Here is an 18,251-nt window from a genome sequence, read left to right on the forward strand (position 1 = left end):
TGGGTTTATGAATGATTTTTTATTTTTATTTTTATTGAACAAAAAGACTGCTCAATATTTAGTATTCTGTGCCGTGGGCTGATTAGGCCGGATTTTAACGGAATAGTGGTTGTCGTATGGTGGAGTTAAACCTTGGTGGAATAACGTCCTCTTCTCTTTTAGAGGGTCCTGCGCTGGGCTAATCCTTTCTGTTGACTGGGGATATGCTTCATGATAAGCATCCCGTTTCCCTGTAGGGCTTTCTGGAGGGAAACTGTGAAGTCAGCGGGATATGTTTTTTTGAGTCTTTTTATTACAGTGAAACGATGTGTCTGTTTGTTGCTGTTCATTACATCATGTAGCCGTCCTTTAGGCTACGGCCTAAAATACGTTACTTCATATGGACAGAATATGTAGCATAGGCTAACGAATCGATGAAAATTAACTCATTCATGAGGAAATATTTGGATCTGGTGAAAGGGAGACATATTTTGGTCATTTCAATTAAAACATAAGAGGAAAACATAAGAGTGTGTTTTAATTGAAATGACCAAAATATGTCTTCCTTTCACCAGATCCAAATATTTCCGCATGAATGAGTTAATTTTCATCGATTCGTTAGCCTATGCTACAAATTCTAATATTCTGTCCGGATGAAGTAATGTATTTTAGGCCGTAGCCTAAAGGACAGCTACATGATGTAATGAACAGCAGCATCGTTTCACTGTAATAAAAAGACTCAAAAACAGATCCCGCAGACTTCACGTGACAAAATGTAAAAAAATGTAAACATTTTGTGGTTTTAGAGACAAAGTGCAGATCAATTGTTTAGTTCCCCCCCCCCCCCCCCCCAGCATCCGTAGTGATTCAGACTGGTTTTACCCTGCTGGTAATTTCTCTGTACTTTCTTTGTTCCTCTTTCACTTCCATTACCAGTCAGTCTGTTCCTCTTTTAGTTACAGAAACACTATGACTCCTCCACTTCTGTTATTACGTTGTGCATTCCAGATGTCAGTAGTGCCCTATCGGGGGGCCGTGGGTCAACAGTAGGGCCCTATCGGGGGGCCGTGGGTCAACAGTAGTGCCCTATCGGGGGCCGCGGGTCAACAGTAGTGCCCTATCGGGGGGCCGCGGGTCAACAGTAGTGCCCTATCGGGGGGCCGCGGGTCAACAGTAGTGCCCTATCGGGGGGCCGTGGGTCAACAGTAGTGCCCTATCGGGGGGCCGTGGGTCAACAGTAGTGCCCTATCGGGTCAACAGTAGTGCCCTATCGGGGGGCCGCGGGTCAACAGTAGTGCCCTATCGGGTCAACAGTAGTGCCCTATCGGGTCAACAGTAGTGCCCTATCGGGTCAACAGTAGTGCCCTATCGGGGGGCCGCGGGTCAACAGTAGTGCCCTATCGGGTCAACAGTAGTGCCCTATCGGGTCAACAGTAGTGCCCTATCGGGTCAACAGTAGTGCCCTTTCGGGGGCCGCGGGTCAACAGTAGTGCCCTATCGGGGGGCCGCGGGTCAACAGTAGGGCCCTATCGGGGGGCCGCGGGTCAACAGTAGTGCCCTATCGGGGGGCCGCGGGTCAACAGTAGGGCTCTATCGGGGGGCCGCGGGTCAACAGTAGTGCCCTATCGGGGGGCCGCGGGTCAACAGTAGTGCCCTATCGGGGGGCCGCGGGTCAACAGTAGTGCCCTATCGGGTCAACAGTAGTACCTATCGGGGGGCCGGGGTCAACAGTAGTGCCCTATCGGGGGCCGCGGGTCAACAGTAGTGCCCTATCGGGGGCCGCGGGTCAACAGTAGTGCCCTATCGGGGGGCGCGCGGTCAACAGTAGTGCCCTATCGGGGGCCGCGGGTCAACAGTAGTGCCCTTTCGGGGCCGCGGGTCAACAGTAGTGCCCTTTCGGGGGCCGCGGGTCAACAGTAGGGCCCTATCGGGGGGCGCGGGTCAACAGTAGTGCCCTATCGGGTCAACAGTAGTCCCTATCGGGGGCCGCGGGTCAACAGTAGTGCCCTATCGGGTCAACAGTAGTGCCCTATCGGGTCAACAGTAGGGCCCTATCGGGGGGCCGCGGGTCAACAGTAGTGCCCTATCGGGGGCCGCGGGTCAACAGTAGTGCCCTATCGGGGGGCCGCGGGTCAACAGTAGTGCCCTATCGGGGGGCCGCGGGTCAACAGTAGTGCCCTATCGGGGGGCCGCGGGTCAACAGTAGTGCCCTTTCGGGGGCCGCGGGTCAACAGTAGGGCCCTATCGGGGGGCCGCGGGTCAACAGTAGGGCCCTCTATAGAGTCTAGGGTACCATTGGAGATGCTGTCATTCATTATCTATGGTCCTGGAATAATAAATAAATGCAGCTGTAGCTCTGTTCTGCAGGAGGGCAGCCGTTTTATGAATCTGCGTTTATCAGGAGAGCTGCATCACGTGTTTTGGCATTTGCTGATAGCGCTCACATCGGATTAATGCAATGCAGAATAGCTGACTTTTAAAAATGTTTTATCCCGTTCGGTGCACGGCTCTGTGAGGGGGGAGTCGCCCTCTGGCTCTGTGAGGGGGGGGAGTCGCCCTCTGGCTCGTGAGGGGGGGTCGCCTCGGCTCGTGAGGGGGGGAGTCGCCCTCTGCTCTGTGAGGGGGGGGTCGCCTCTGGCTCTGTGAGGGGGGGGGGGGGGGGAGTCGCCCTCTGGCTCTGTGAGGGGGGGGGGGAGGGGAGTCGCCCCTCTGGCTCTGTGAGGGGGGGGGGGGGGGAGGGGAGTCGCCCTCTGGCTCTGTGAGGGGGGGGGGGGGAGTCGCCTCTGGCTCTGTGAGGGGGGGGGGAATCGCCCTCTGGCTCTGTGGGGGGGGGGGGGGGAGTCGCCCTTGGCTCTGTGAGGGGGGGGGGGGGGGGGGGGGTGGTGGGGAGTCGCCCTCTGGCTCTGTGAGGGGGGGGGGAATCGCCCTCTGGCTCTGTGAGGGGGGGGGGGGGGTGAGTCGCCCTCTGGCTCTGTGAGGGGGGGGGGGGAGTCGCCCTCTGGCTCGTGAGGGGGGGGGGGAGTCGCCTCTGGCTCTGTGAGGGGGGGGGGGGGGAGTCGCCCTTGGCTCTGGAGGGGGCGGGGGGAGTGCTGGCTCTGTGAGGGGGGGGGGGGGGGTCGCCCTCGGCTGTGAGGGGGGGGGAGGGGAGTCGCCCTCTGGCTCTGTGAGGGGGGGGGGGGGGGGGGGAGTCGCCCTCTGGCTCTGTGAGGGGGGGGGGGAGTCGCCCTCTGCTCTTTGAGGGGGGGGGGGAGTCGCCCTCTGGCTCTGTGAGGGGGGGGAATCGCCCTCTGGCTCTGTGAGGGGGGGGGGGGGGGGAGTCGCCCTCGCTCTGTCTCTCTGTGAGGGGGGGGGGAGTCGCCCTCTGGCTCTGTGAGGGGGGGGGAGGGAATCGCCCTCTGGCTCTGTGAGGGGGGGGGAATCGCCCTCTGGCTCTGTGAGGGGGGGGAATCGCCCTCTGGCTCTGTGAGGGCCTATTCTATGCAATAAGAGACATTATGTCTGTAGTTGAAGCACAACACAACATGTTTTTGTACTTTTCAAATCAAATGTATATTTGTATATGCGCAGGTTACATCGTAGTGCACACGGTACAATGCTTTACTCGCAAGCTATTTTTGTATTTAGTAAAAGGCCTAGAAATAGCAGGTTGCTATCCTGTCAATAGGCCTGTAGTAGCCTACATATTGACCTTACTGCCTCGGGTTTCTAGTCAGACAGCCTTCATGGTGTTTGGATAAAGAGTCCATTATAAATCCCAGTCATTCAAATCAAATCACATTTTTTATTTGTCACGTGCGCCAAATACAACAGGTTGTGGACCTTAACAGTGAAATGCTTACTTTACGAGCCCTTAACCAACAAATAAGTGTTAAAGTATTTACTCAATTAAACTGAAGAAAAATAAATAAATAACATTTCATTTAAAGAGCAACAATAAAATAACAGTAGTGAGGGTATTACGGTACAATGTGGAGGCTATATACAGGGTGTTACGGTACAGAGTCAATGTGGAGGCTATATACAGGGTGTTACGGTACAAAGTCAATGTGGAGGCTATATACAGGGTGTTACGGTACAGAGTCAATGTGGAGGCTATATACAGGGGGTACCGGTACAGAGTCAATGTGGAGGCTATATACAGGGGGTACCGGTACAGAGTCAATGTGGAGGCTATATACAGGGTGTTACGGTACAGAGTCAATGTGGAGGCTATATACAGGGTGTTACGGTACAGAGCCAATGTGGAGGCTATATACAGGGTGTTACGGTACAATGTGTGGGGGCACCGGTCAGTCGAGGTAAAGTGACTCCATAGATAATAGAGTAGCAGCAATGTAAAAACGGGTGTGGGGGGGGGCGGGGAACAATGCAAGTAGTTGGGGGTGGGGGGGACAATGCAAATAGTTGGGGGTGGGGGGAACAATGCAAATATTCTGGGTGGCCATTTGATTAGCTGTTCAGGAGTCTTATGGCTTGGGGGTAGAAGCTGTTAAGGAGCCTCTTGGACCTAGACTTGGCGCTCTGGTACCGCTTCTGTGCAATTTTTAGGGTCTTCCTTTGACACCGCCTGGTATAGAGGTCCTGGATGGCAGGAAGCTTGGCCCCAGTGATGTACTGGGCCGTACGCATTACCCTCTGTAGCGCATTACGGTCGGATGCCGAGCAGTTGCCATACCAGGCAGTGATGCAACCAGTCAGGATGCTCTCGATGGTGCAGCTGTAGAACTTTTGGCATTGGTCCCCAGATCCTCAAAATCTTTTCAGTCTCCTGAGGGGGAATAGGTTTTGTCGTGCCCTCTTCACTACTGTCTTTGTGTGTTTGGACCACGATAGTTCGTTGGTGATGTGGACACCAAGGTGCTCTCAACCTTACACTTTGAGGTCTACTACACCTGTTGTATTCAGCATTTTACTGTGAGGTCTACTCCACCTGTTGTATTCAGCATTTCACTGTGAGGTCTACTCCACCTGTTGTATTCGGCGCATGTGACTAATGAAATCTGATTTGAATAGCATTCTCACATAGGTGTTCCTTTTGTCCAGGTGTGAAAGGGCAGTGTGGAGTACAATAGAGATTGCATCATCTGTGGATCTGTTGGGGCGGTATGCAAATTGTTTCTGGGATAATGGTGTTGAGCCATGACCAGCCATATCATGGCTACAGATGTGAGTGCTACAGGTCGGTAGTCATTTAGGTCGGTTACCTTGGTGGTCTTGGGCACAGGGACTATGGTGGTCTGCTTGAAACATGTTGGTATTACAGACTCCGTCAGGGACAGGTTGAAAATGTCAGTGAAGACACTTGCCATTTGGTCAGCGCATGCTCGCAGTACACGTCCTGGTAATCCGTCTGGCCCTGCGGCCTTGTGAATGTTGACCTGTTTAAAGGTCTTGCTCTCATCGGCTACGGTGACTTTTAATAAGCGTCCGGGTTAGAGTCCCGCTTCTTGAAAGAGGCAGCTCTACCCTTTAGCTCAGTGCAGCTGTTGCCTGTAATCCATGGCTTCTGATTGGGGTATGTACGCACGGTCACTGTGGGGACGATGTCATCAATGCACTTTTTGATGAAGCCAATGACTGATGTGGTGTCCTCCTCAATGCCATCGGATGAATCCCGGAACATATTCCAGTCTGTACTAACAAAACAGTCCTGTAGCTTAGCATCTGCGTCATCTGACCACTTCCCTATTGAGCGAGTCACTGGTATTTCCTGCTTTAGTTTTTGCTTGTAAGCAGGATTTAGGAGGATAGAATTATGGTCAGATTTGCCAAATGGAGGGCGAGGGAGAGCTTTGTACTTGTCTCTGTGTGGACTAAAGAATGTCGAGTTATTTTCCCCCCCTCCTTGTAGTACATGTAACATGCTGGTAGAAATTAGGTTAAACAGATTTGTTTCCCTGCGTTTAAGTATAATATAAGTATATTGTCATAGCCCTGGAAATATATTGTCATAGCCCTGGAAATATATTGTCATAGCCCTGGAAATATATTGTCATAGCCCTGGAAATATATTGTCATAGCCCTGGAAATATATCGCCATAGCCCTGGAAATTCACTGCTCAAAAAAATAAAGGGAACACTTAAACAACACAATGTAACTCCAAGTCAATCACACTTCTGTGAAATCAAACTGTCCACTTAGGAAGCAACACTGATTGACAATAAATTTCACATGCTGTTGTGCAAATGGAATAGACAAAAGTGGAAATTATAGGCAATTAGCAAGACACCCCCCAATAAAGGAGTGATTCTGCAGGTGGTGACCACAGACCACTTCTCAGTTCCTATGCTTCCTGGCTGATGTTTTGGTCATTATTGAATGCTGGCGGTGCTCTCACTCTAGTGGTAGCATGAGACGGAGTCTAAAACCACACAAGTGGCTCAGGTAGTGCAGCTATATCCAGGATGGCACATCAATGCGAGCTGTGGCAAGAAGGTTGCTGTGTCGTCAGCGTAGTGTCCAGAGCATGGAGGTGCTAAGGAGACAGGCCAGTACATCAGGAGACGTGGAGGAGGCCGTAGGAGGCAACAACCCAGCAGCAGACGCTACCTCCACCTTGTGCAAGGAGGAGCACTGCCAGAGCCCTGCAAAATGACCTCCAGCAGGACACAAATGTGCATGTGTCAGCATATTGGTCTCACAAGGGCTCTGAGGATCTCATCTCGGTACCTAATGGCAGTCAGGCTACTGGCGAGCACATGGAGGGCTGTGCGGCCCCACAAAGAAATGCCACCTCACACCATGACTGACCCACCGCCAAACCGGTCATGCTGGAGGATGTTGCAGGCAGCAGAACGTTTTCCACGGCGTCTCCAGACTCTGTCACGTCTGTCACATGTGCTATGTGCTCAGTGTGAACCTGCTTTCATCTGTGAAGAGCACAGGGCGCCAGGGCGAATTTGCCAATCTTGGTTTTCTCTGGCAAATGCCAAACGTCCTGCACGGTGTTGGGCTGTAAGCACAACCCCCACCTGTGGACGTCGGGCCCTCATAACCATCCTCATGGAGTCTGTTTCTGACCGTTGAGCAGACACATGCACATTTGTGGCCTGCTGGAGGTTCATTTTGCAGGGCTCTGGCAGTGCTCCTCCTTGCACAAACGTGGAGGTAGCGGTCCTGTGCTGGGTTGTTGCCCTCCTACGGCCTCCTCCACGTCTCCTGATGTACTGGCCTGTCTCCTGGTAGCGCCTCCATGCTCTGGACACTACGCTGACAGACACAGCAAACCTTTTGCCACAGCTCGCATTGATGTGCATCCTGGATGAGCTGCACTACCTGAGCCACTTGTGTGGGTTGTAGACTCGTCTCATGCTACCACTAGAGTGAGAGCACCGCCAGCATTCAAAAGTGACCAAAACATCAGCCAGGAGCATAGGAACTGAGAAGTGGTCTGTGGTCACCACCTGCAGAATCACTCCTTTATTGGGGGTGTCTTGCTAATTGCCTATATATTCTCACACAACAGCATGTGAATTTATTGTCAATCAGTGTTGCTTCCTAAGTGGACAGTTTGATTTCACAGAAGTGTGATTGACTTGGAGTTACATTGAGTTGTTTAAGTGTTCCCTTTATTTTTTTGAGCAGTGTATATCGCCATAGCCCTGGAAATATATCGCCATAGCCCTGGAAATGTATCGCCATAGCCCTGGAAATGTATCGCCATAGCCCTGGAAATGTATCGCCATAGCCCTGGAAATGTATCGCCATAGCCCTGGAAATGTATCGCCATAGCCCTGGAAATGTATCGCCATAGCCCTGGAAATATATTGTCTGGTGTGTTGTAGCTCTGGTCTTCTCCTTACCAAGGTGTGTGTGTGTGTGTCCCAGTTGGCAGCAGAGTACATTGCAGGGCTTAATGAGGTCTCTCTGTGTCCTACTAAATGACCTGATGGTCTGGGAGAGACACTGTCGGTGCCATACGGAGGTGAGAAACACCTCAGAGGGTGGACAGAGATATGGAGTGTCATGACGTTGGCCTGTGGGTAAGGTTTATGACACCCCCCCCCCCCCCCCCCCCATAAATACCTTTCTCCCTTCCCTCTCTCTCTGACTCTACTGAAGGACTGTTGAATAGCCTTTGTTAAACATAGAGAGTCTGGGAACATCAAACAAGTGGGGGGAAAGGAACCATATTTCGGTAATAAAACCAGTTGAAAATATGCGTTGGTACTTAATGAATATGTCAGTTCAGTTGTCATCTGAGACATTATGACTGATGACAGGACGAATTGTTGTGCAATTTAATTGTTTGAATATGAAACTATTTGTGAAAAGATTAAATGTAATTTTATCTTGCAAATGAGAGAATTGGGTTTTTATAAGGTTCGAGCTCTGCTCAATCAGTGGCCCGCCCCTGTGAAGAGACATGGGTTATAAACTAGGAAACACACCCTTCTCCCTCCACTATATAAGCCCTTGATGAAAATGTAACCTTCTGTTCCGAGGACGATAGGACGACGGTCCATACGTTGAAAAGGACTAACATGTCAACTACAGAACTAAGCCAACCTCAGCGTGAGCTTTGGTTGCGAATGGTATGAACTTTGAACTCTTATTCACTAAAGAAGTGATACATCCTAGCCGTTGAGTTAGCAACAGCAGCTGTAAACGTGGGCTAGGAAGGGACGGACGACATGTCCAGTCTAACACACAACGACGATACTACAACGTATCCAATTTACCACCAGAGACATTCTTCCGAGGACAGGAAGATCACTGTTGGCCAACACGGCCAGCATCTACGATCAACTTACCGAAGCTCAGAGTAAATATTTATTGCATTTTCCTTTTCCAAATGGGCGGTAATTTAGAATGCCTAAGACACTGTATTTACGATAGCACAGCTTCTCCCTTTGTTCCTCAGTCTTCCCGCTCTTTCACTCAAACCCAGCCCCCTCCCATTGTGTAACCAGCTGTCATGTACGCTCCGTCCACCAGGGACGTTTTCTGTATGACATAATTTGCATTCTGTGTATGTAATTCTGTGTGATTAGTTAAGTATTTAGTAAATAAATAATTAAACCCAATTTTTGTATTGCTGATTCAACTTGTTAGCCAGGGTTCGTGAAGATAACCAAGAATTTACAACTTTCAGATGAGACTGAGAATAAGGTGACGATTAATATGACTGCTATTGATGTAAAATATTACTAGGACTTTAAGAGTTTATTCGGAAGATAACAGCAATAAACACTCTTTCGTGGTGCCCCGACTTTCTAGTTAATTACATTTACATGATTAGCTCAATCAGGTAATATTAATTACAGAGAAAGGATTTTATAGAATAGCATGTCATATCACTTAATACGGCCTAGCCAAAGACACGACAGGAGGGAGAGACCGAGGGAGATGGAGACAGATGCAAAGTGGATGGAGAGACAGGGGGAAGGTGGGTGGAGGTAGAGAGAGACAGGATAGATGGAGTGATGCACTACCCTATGGACCCTGGTCAAAAGTAGTGCACTATATAGGGAATACGGTGGGATGCAGGCTCATTCAGCTGGAATAGAACACTACCTCATTAAGAATCTGTCCTGAGGATGGGGAGGTTTCTGATTAGATTAGAACACTAACCCATTAAGAATCTGTCCTGAGGCTGGGGAGGTTTCTGATTAGAACACTACCTCATTAAGAATCTGTCCTGAGGCTGGGGAGGTTTCTGATTAGAACACTACCTCATTAAGAATCTGTCCTGAGGCTGGGGAGGTTTCTGATTAGAACACTACCTCATTAAGAATCTGTCCTGAGGCTGGGGAGGTTTCTGATTAGAACAACTGCCCCATATTTTTTAATCTGTCCTGAGGCTGGGGAGGTTTCTGATTAGAACACTACCTCATTAAGATCTGTCCTGAGGATGGGGAGGTTTCTGATTAGAACACTACCTCATTAAGACTCGTCGCTGAGGATGGGGTAGGTTTTCTGATTAGAACCTACCTCATTAAGAACTATGTACCTGAGGATGGGGAGGTTTCTGATTAAACACTACCTCATTACAGAATCTGTCCGAGGCTGGTGGAGGTTTTCTGATTAGAACACTACCTCAAAACGAATCTGTCCTCGAGGCTGGGGAGGTTTTCTGATTAGAACACTAACCATTAGAACTCGTCCTGAGGTGGGGATTTGTGACCATCTCATTAGATCTTAGAGGATCTGAACCTACCTCATTAAGAATCTGTCCTGTGGATGGGGAGGTTTCTGAATTAGAACACTACCTCATTAAGAATCCTGTCCTGAGGATCTGGGAGGTTTCTGTTGAACACACTCATAAGAATCTCTCTCTCTCTCTGCGTCTCTCTTTTCGTCTCTCTCTCTCTCTCTCTGCGTCTCTCTCTCTCTCTCTCTCTCTCTCTCTCTCTCTCTCTCTGCGTCTCTCTCTCTCTCTCTCTCTCTCTCTCTCTCTCTCTCTCTCTCTCTCTCTCTCTCTCTGCGTCTCTCTCTCTCTCTCTCTCTCTCTCTCTGCGTCTCTCTCTCTCTCTCTCTCTCTCTCTCTCTCTCTCTCTCTGCGTCTCTCTCTCTCTCTCTCTCTCTCTCTCTCTGCGTCTCTCTCTCTCTCTCTCTCTCTCTGCGTCTCTCTCTCTCAATTCAATTCAATTCAATTCAATTGACTTTATTGACATGGCAAGTTCGTTATTACTTACATTGTCAAAGTATACATATCGAAAATAAAAATCAAATATATATGTATATATATACAAAATATATATATATTTATATATAAATAAATGGTGGGACCAACAGCAATAATAATAGTAGTAGTGGACATGGGATTACCATTAACAACAACTACAACAACAATATTAATCAGAACAACAATAAATTAAAGCAACAGTAGTAGACCAGTGTCAATATGACTTGAGAAGACATATGACCTGGTATGAAAGACAAAACAAAACTAAGCTAAATGGGAAATATTATCAACATTACTTTGCATTTTTCACTGGCTGTCCCTCAGGTTGTGGCAGGAGGACACATATTTGGCTGCCAAAACTGCACATTTTGGCTTTTCACCCAATAAATATTTGATTTTTTCTTCATCTTTTATAGTTTCAAATTCTTTGTATTGAGTTATAATTTTGGGAAAGAAATATGCTCTTAGGTCTGAGTATTTGTCACAGTGTAGTAGGAAATGCACCTCTGTCTCTACCTCTCCTCTGGAGCAGAGTGAGCACAGCCTGTCCTCTCTGGGCAGCCAGGTTTGTCTGTGACGACCGGTCTCTATAGCCAGACGGTGCTCACTGAGTCTGTACCTAGTCAATGTTTTCCTCAGTTTTCTATCAGTCACAGTGGTCAGATAGTCTGCCACCATGTACTGTCTGTTTAGAGCCAAATAGCATTGAAGTTTACTTTGATTTTTTGTGGTGTCTTTCCAATAGGTTATATATTTTTCTTTTTGTTTTGTGATGATTTGGTTGGGCCAGATTTTCTGAGGGCTGTCCCGAGGCTCTATGGGGTTGGTTTGGGTTGGTGAACTGAGCCTCAGAACCAGCTGGCTGAGGGGACTCTTCTCTGGTTTCATCTCTTGACATTGTAGAGCTGTGTGATGGAATGTTTTAGGGTCACTTGTTTTTAGATGGTTGTAAAATTTGATGGCTCTTTTTTCTATTCGAATGAGGAGGGGGTATTGGCCCAATTCTGCCCTACATGCGTTATTTGGAGTTTTTCTTTGTACTTGCAATACAGTCTTGCAAAACTCTGCATGCAATATTTCAGTTGGATGTTTGTCCCATTTAGTAAATTCATTATTAGAGAGTGGACCCCATACTTCACTGCCATATAGAGCAATTGGTTCTATAACTGATTGAAAAATTTTGAGCCAGATTCTAATTGGAATTTCAATTTTGATGTTCCTTTTAATGGCATAGAATGCTCTTCTTGCTTTGTCTCTCAGCTCATTCACAGCCATGTGAAAGCTACCTGTGTTGCTCATATTTAGTCCTAGATATGTGTAGTTTTTGGTGTGTTCTAATAGAACTGTGTCCAAATAGAATTTATATTTGTCATCCTTATTTCCCGACCTTTTTTGGAATATCATTATATTTGTTTTTTTTAGGTTAACGGTCAGAGCCCAGGTCTGACAGAACCTGTGAAGACGATCTAGGTGCTGCTGTAACCCCTCTTTAGTGGGAGACAGCAGCACCAGGTCATCTGCGTACAGCAGACACTTGATTTCAGTGTTGTGTAGGGTGATACCAGGTGCTGCCGATTCTTCTAATGTTTTTGCCAATTCATTAATGTAGATGTTAAATAATGTTGGACTTATTGGGCAGCCCTGTTTCACTCCCCGCCCCTGAGAGAAGAAGTCTGTTTGCTTGCTTGTCTCTCTCTCTCTCTCTCTCTGCGTCTCTCTCTCTCTCTCTCTGCGTCTCTCTCTCTCTCTCTCTCTCTCTGCGTCTCTCTCTCTCTCTCTCTCTCTGCGTCTCTCTCTCTCTGCGTCTCTCTCTCTCTCTGCGTCTCTCTCTCTCTCTGCGTCTCTCTCTCTCTCTCTCTCTCTGCGTCTCTCTCTCTCTCTCTCTCTCTCTCTCTCTCTCTGCGTCTCTCTCTCTCTCTCTCTCTCTCTCTGCGTCTCTCTGTCTCTCTGCATCTCTCTCTGTGTCTCATTATCTGTCTCTGTATCTGTCTATCCAGGTGAGGAAGGAGTGGGAGGAGGCAGAGCGTCAGGCTAAGGAGCTTCCTAAGGCTGAGAGACAGACTCTGATCCAGGTAACACACCGTGTCTCTGGACACCCACCCCACTGTGTATTTGTGCGTATATGTGAGTGAGTTGTCCATACGGTCTCTTAGTTCCTTGAAGAGGGTAGGGGTTAGTGTAGTGTCTAACTATGCTGTGTGTTCTTCAGCCCTTCCAGGCCATGATAGAGTATCTGGAAGAGAGTAGAGGTTAGTGTAGTATCTCACTATGCTGGTTAGAGGTCCACAGTTGATTTTTAGAGGCAAGGGTAGGGTTTAGAGGCAAGGGTAGGGTTTAGAGGCAAGGGTAGGGTTTAGAGGCACAGGTAGGGTTTAGAGGCACAGGTAGGGTTTAGAGGCACAGGTAGGGTTTAGAGGCACAGGTAGGGTTTAGAGGCAAGGGTAGGGTTTAGGGGCAAGGGTAGGGTTTAGGGGCAAGGGTAGGGTTTAGAGGCACGGGTAGGGTTTAGAGGCGCAAGGGTAGGGTTTAGAGGCGCAAGGGTAGGGTTTAGAGGCGCAAGGGTAGGGTTTAGAGGCGCAAGGGTAGGGTTTAGAGGCGCAAGGGTAGGGTTTAGAGGCGCAAGGGTAGGGTTTAGAGGCGCAAGGGTAGGGTTTAGAGGCGCAAGGGTAGGGTTTATGGTAGGGGGTTAGGGTAGGGGGTATGCTTACTTACAGGTCCTTCCAAACAATGCAGAGACACAATGAGTAATGATAACATGACTATATCCACAGTACTGAGTTGATATATAGGAAGTACCAGGTAATAACATGGTTATATACAGGGAGTACCAGGTAATAACATGGCTATATACAGGGGGTACCAGGTAATAACATGGCTATATACAGGGAGTACCAGGTAATAACATGGCTATATACAGGGAGTACCAGGTAATAACATGGCTATATACAGGGAGTACCAGGTAATAACATGGCTATATACAGGAAGTACCAGGTAATAACATGGCTATATACAGGTAGTACCAGGTAATAACATGGCTATACAGGGAGTACCAGGAAATAACATGGCTATATACAGGAAGTACCAGAAAATAACATGGCTATATACAGGAAATACCAGGTAATAACATGGTTATATACAGGGAGTACCAGGTAATAACATGGTTATATACAGGGAGTACCAGGTAATAACATGGCTATATATACAGGGAGTACCAGGTAATAACATGGTTATATACAGGGAGTACCAGGTAATAACATGGCTATATATACAGGACGTACCAGGTAATAACATGGCTATATATACAGGACGTACCAGGTAATAACATGGCTATATATACAGGACGTACCAGGTAATAACATGGCTATATACAGGGAGTACCAGGTAATAACATGGCTATATATACAGGGAGTACCAGGTAATAACATGGCTATATACAGGGAGTACCAGGTAATAACATGGCTATATACAGGGAATACCATCAGAGTTGTCCCTGTACAGAGATCATACATATATATAGATAGCATCAGAGTTTTCCCTGTACAGAGATACAAGTTACTACAGAGATCATACATATAGAGAGCATCAGAGTTCTCCTCAGTGAACAAGTTTCAGATAAATACCAAACCTGGATACTATAGTATTATTCTATCACTCATTCAATAGTCAGTCCTCTGGATACTGTAACAGAGACACATTCAATAGTCAGTCCTCTGGATACTGTAACAGAGATATAGTCAGTCCTCTGGATACTGTAACAGAGATATAGTTTGTCCTCTGGATACTGTAACAGAGACTCATTCAATAGTCAGTCCCCTGGATACTGTAACAGAGATATAGTCAGTCTTCTGGATAATGTAACAGAGATATAGTCAGTCCTCTGGATACTGTAACAGAGACACATTCAATAATCAGTCCTCTGGATACTGTAACAGCGACACATTCAATAGTCAGTCTTCTGGATACTGTAACAGAGATATAGTCAGTCCTCTGGATACTGTAACAGAGACACATTCAATAATCAGTCCTCTGGATACTGTAACAGCGACACATTCAATAGTCAGTCCTCTGGATACTGTAACAGAGATATAGTCAGTCCTCTGGATACTGTAACAGAGATATAGTCAGTCCTCTGGATACTGTAACAGAGACACATTCAATAGTCAGTCCTCTGGATACTGTAACAGAGACACATTCAATAGTCAGTCTTCTGGATACTGTAACAGAGATATAGTCAGTCCTCTGGATACTGTAACAGAGATATAGTCAGTCCTCTGGATACTGTAACAGAGATATAGTCAGTCTTCTGGATAATGTAACAGAGACACATTCAATAGTCAGTCCTCTGGATACTGTAACAGAGACTCATTCAATAGTCAGTCCTCTGGATACTGTAACAGAGACACATTCAATAGTCAGTCTTCTGGATAATGTAACAGAGACACATTCAATAGTCAGTCCTCTGGATACTGTAACAGAGACACATTCAATAGTCAGTCCTCTGGATACTGTAACAGAGACACATTCAATAGTCAGTCTTCTGGATACTGTAACAGAGATATAGTCAGTCCTCTGGATACTGTAACAGAGATATAGTCAGTCCTCTGGATACTGTAACAGAGATATAGTCAGTCCTCTGGATACTGTAACAGAGACTCATTCAATAGTCAGTCCTCTGGATACTGTAACAGAGATATAGTCAGTCCTCTGGATACTGTAACAGAGACTCATTCAATAATCAGTCCTCTGGATACTGTAACAGAGACTCATTCAATAATCAGTCCTCTGGATACTGTAACAGAGACACATTCAATAGTCAGTCCTCTGGATACTGTAACAGAGATATAGTCAGTCCTCTGGATACTGAAACAGAGAAATACATGTTGGCCCCTCAGAGGGGGAAGGGATGACTAGTCCTTGGGAATTGTCCTTTGTTCGTGGATTATTTTGTCGTTCAACTCCAGTTGACAGAGAACTCTTCAATGAGGGCCAAGCCTACACCAGACTTGGTGCTTCGGTACCGCTTGCTGTGTGGTAGCAGAGAGAACAATCTATGACTTTGGTGGCTGGTGTCTTTGACAATGTTTAGGGCCTTCCTCTGACACCGCCTGCCTATAGAGGTCCTGGATGGCAGGAAGCTTGGCCCCAGTGGTGTCCTGGGCTGTACGCACTACCCTCTGTAGCGCCTTGCGGTCAGATGCCAAGCAGTTCCCATACCAGGCGGTGATGTAGCCAGTCAGGATGCTCTCGATGGTGCAGCTGTAGAACGACTTGAGTATCTGATCATGCCAAATTTTTTCTCCTGGGGGGGGAAGAGACGTTGTCGTGCCCACTTCACGACTGTGTTGGTGTGTGTGGACCATGATAGATCCTTAGTGATGTAGACTGTGTTGGTGTGTGTGGACCATGATAGATCCTTAGCGATGTGGACTGTGTTGGTGTGTGTGGACCATGATAGGTCCTTAGTGATGTGGACTGTGTTGGTGTGTGTGGACCATGATAGATCCTTAGCGATGTGGACTGTGTTGGTGTGTGTGGACCATGATAGATCCTTAGTGATGTAGACTGTGTTGGTGTGTGTGGACCATGATAGATCCTTAGTGATGTGGACTGTGTTGGTGTGTGTGGACCATGATAGATCCTTAGCGATGTAGACTGTGTTGGTGTGTGTGGACCATGATAGATCCTTAGCGATGTAGACTGTGTTGGTGTGTGTGGACCATGATAGATCCTTAGCGATGTGGACTGTGTTGGTGTGTGTGGACCATGATAGATCCTTAGTGATGTAGACTGTGTTGGTGTGTGTGGACCATGATAGATCCTTAGTGATGTAGACTGTGTTGGTGTGTGTGGACCATGATAGATCCTTAGCGATGTGGACTGTGTTGGTGTGTGTGGACCATGATAGATCCTTAGTGATGTAGACTGTGTTGGTGTGTTGGACCATGATAGATCCTTAGCGATGTGGACACTGAGGAACTTGAAGCTCTGGACCCGCTCCACTACAGCCCCCACAATGTGAAGGGGGCGTGCTCAACCCTCCGTTTCCTGTAGTCCACGATCAGCTCCTTTGTCTTGCCGACATTGAGGGAGATCGTTGTTCTGGCGCTGCCAAGTCTCTGACCTCCTCCCTAATAGGCTGTCTCATCGTCGTCGGTGATCCGGCTTATAAACATTTCTGTCGTCAGCGAACTTAAGGATGGTTTTGGCCATGCAGTCGTGGGTGAACAGGAAGTACAGGAGGGGAGTGGACACACACCCCTGAGGGGACCCGTGTCGAGTGGCAGATGTGTTGTTACCTACCTGATGAGCTTGGAGGGCACTATGGTGTTGAATGCTGAGCTGTAATCAATTTACAGAATTCTCACGTAGGTGTGTCTCTTGTCCAGGTGGGAGAGGGCAGTGTGGAGTGCGATATATAGATTGCATCATCTGTGGATCTGTTGGGGTGAGTGTGTTATCTCACTATGCAGTGTGTCCCCTTCAGCACTTCCAGGCCACGGTAGAGTCCCTGGAAGAGGAGGCAGCCAGTGAAAAGCAACAGCTGGTTGAGACCCACCTGGCTCGGGTAGAGGCCATGCTTAACGACCGCCGCCGCCTGGCGCTGGAGAACTACTTAGCCGCCCTGCAGGCTGACCCACCGAGGGTAGGTTACAGACAACACACATACACTCTGGGCAACATGGTCAATCACATGGACACCTTCATCAGTCGTCCTCCATAATCCCTGTTCCATGTTTTATACCTCTTATCTAATATCATGTGGTCCTCCATAATCCCTGTTCCATGTTTTATACCTCTTATCTAATATCATGTGGTCCTCCATAATCCCTGTTCCATGTTTTATAGCTCTTATCTAATCTCATGTGGTCCTCCATAATCCCTGTTCCATGTTTTATCTAATACCAATCATCCTCCATAATCCCTGTTCCATGTTTTATCTAATACCAATCATCCTCCATAATCCCTGTTCCATGTTTTATCTAATACCAATCATCCTCCATAATCCCTGTTCCATGTTTTATCTAATACCAATCTTCCTCCATAATCCCTGTTCCATGTTTTATCTAATACCAATCTTCCTCCATAATCCCTGTTCCATGTTTTATCTAATACCAATCTTCCTCCATAATCCCTGTTCCATGTTTTATCTAATACCAATCTTCCACCATAATCCCTGTTCCATGTTTTATCTAATACCAATCTTCCTCCATAATCCCTGTTCCATGTTTTATCTAATACCAATCATCCTCCATAATCCCTGTTCCATGTTTTATCTAATACCAATCATCCTCCATAATCCCTGTTCCATATTTTATAGCTCTTATCCAATATAATGTGGTCCTCCATAATCCCTGTTCCATGTTTTATACCTCTCATCTAATATCATGGGGTCCTCCATAATCCCTGTTCCATGTTTTATACCTCTTATCTAATACCAATCATCCTCCATAATCCCTGTTCCATGTTTTATACCTCTTATCTAATATCATGTGGTCCTCCATAATCCCTGTTCCATGTTTTATACCTCTTATCTAATATCATGTGGTCCTCCATAATCCCTGTTCCATGTTTTATACCTCTTATCTAATATCATGTGGTCCTCCATAATCCCTGTTCCATGTTTTATACCTCTTATCTAATATC

General features: G+C 47.3%; 1 protein-coding gene across 1 annotated transcript in view; it reads left to right on the forward strand.

The window, feature by feature from the left end:
* Positions 1-18,251, forward strand: part of aplp2 (amyloid beta (A4) precursor-like protein 2) — a gene marked incomplete at its 5' end in the record, with an annotated part of 68,955 nt that overhangs the window by 4,032 nt on the left and 46,672 nt on the right. Inside the window, 2 exons of the mRNA XM_038986637.1 lie at positions 12,605-12,679; positions 17,092-17,250. Of these exons, the coding sequence (XP_038842565.1) occupies positions 12,605-12,679; positions 17,092-17,250 (234 nt within the window). The remainder of the gene's footprint in view (positions 1-12,604; positions 12,680-17,091; positions 17,251-18,251) is intronic.

This window comes from Salvelinus namaycush, unplaced genomic scaffold (genome assembly GCF_016432855.1).
Source record: "Salvelinus namaycush isolate Seneca unplaced genomic scaffold, SaNama_1.0 Scaffold533, whole genome shotgun sequence".
Lineage (NCBI taxonomy): Eukaryota > Metazoa > Chordata > Actinopteri > Salmoniformes > Salmonidae > Salvelinus > Salvelinus namaycush.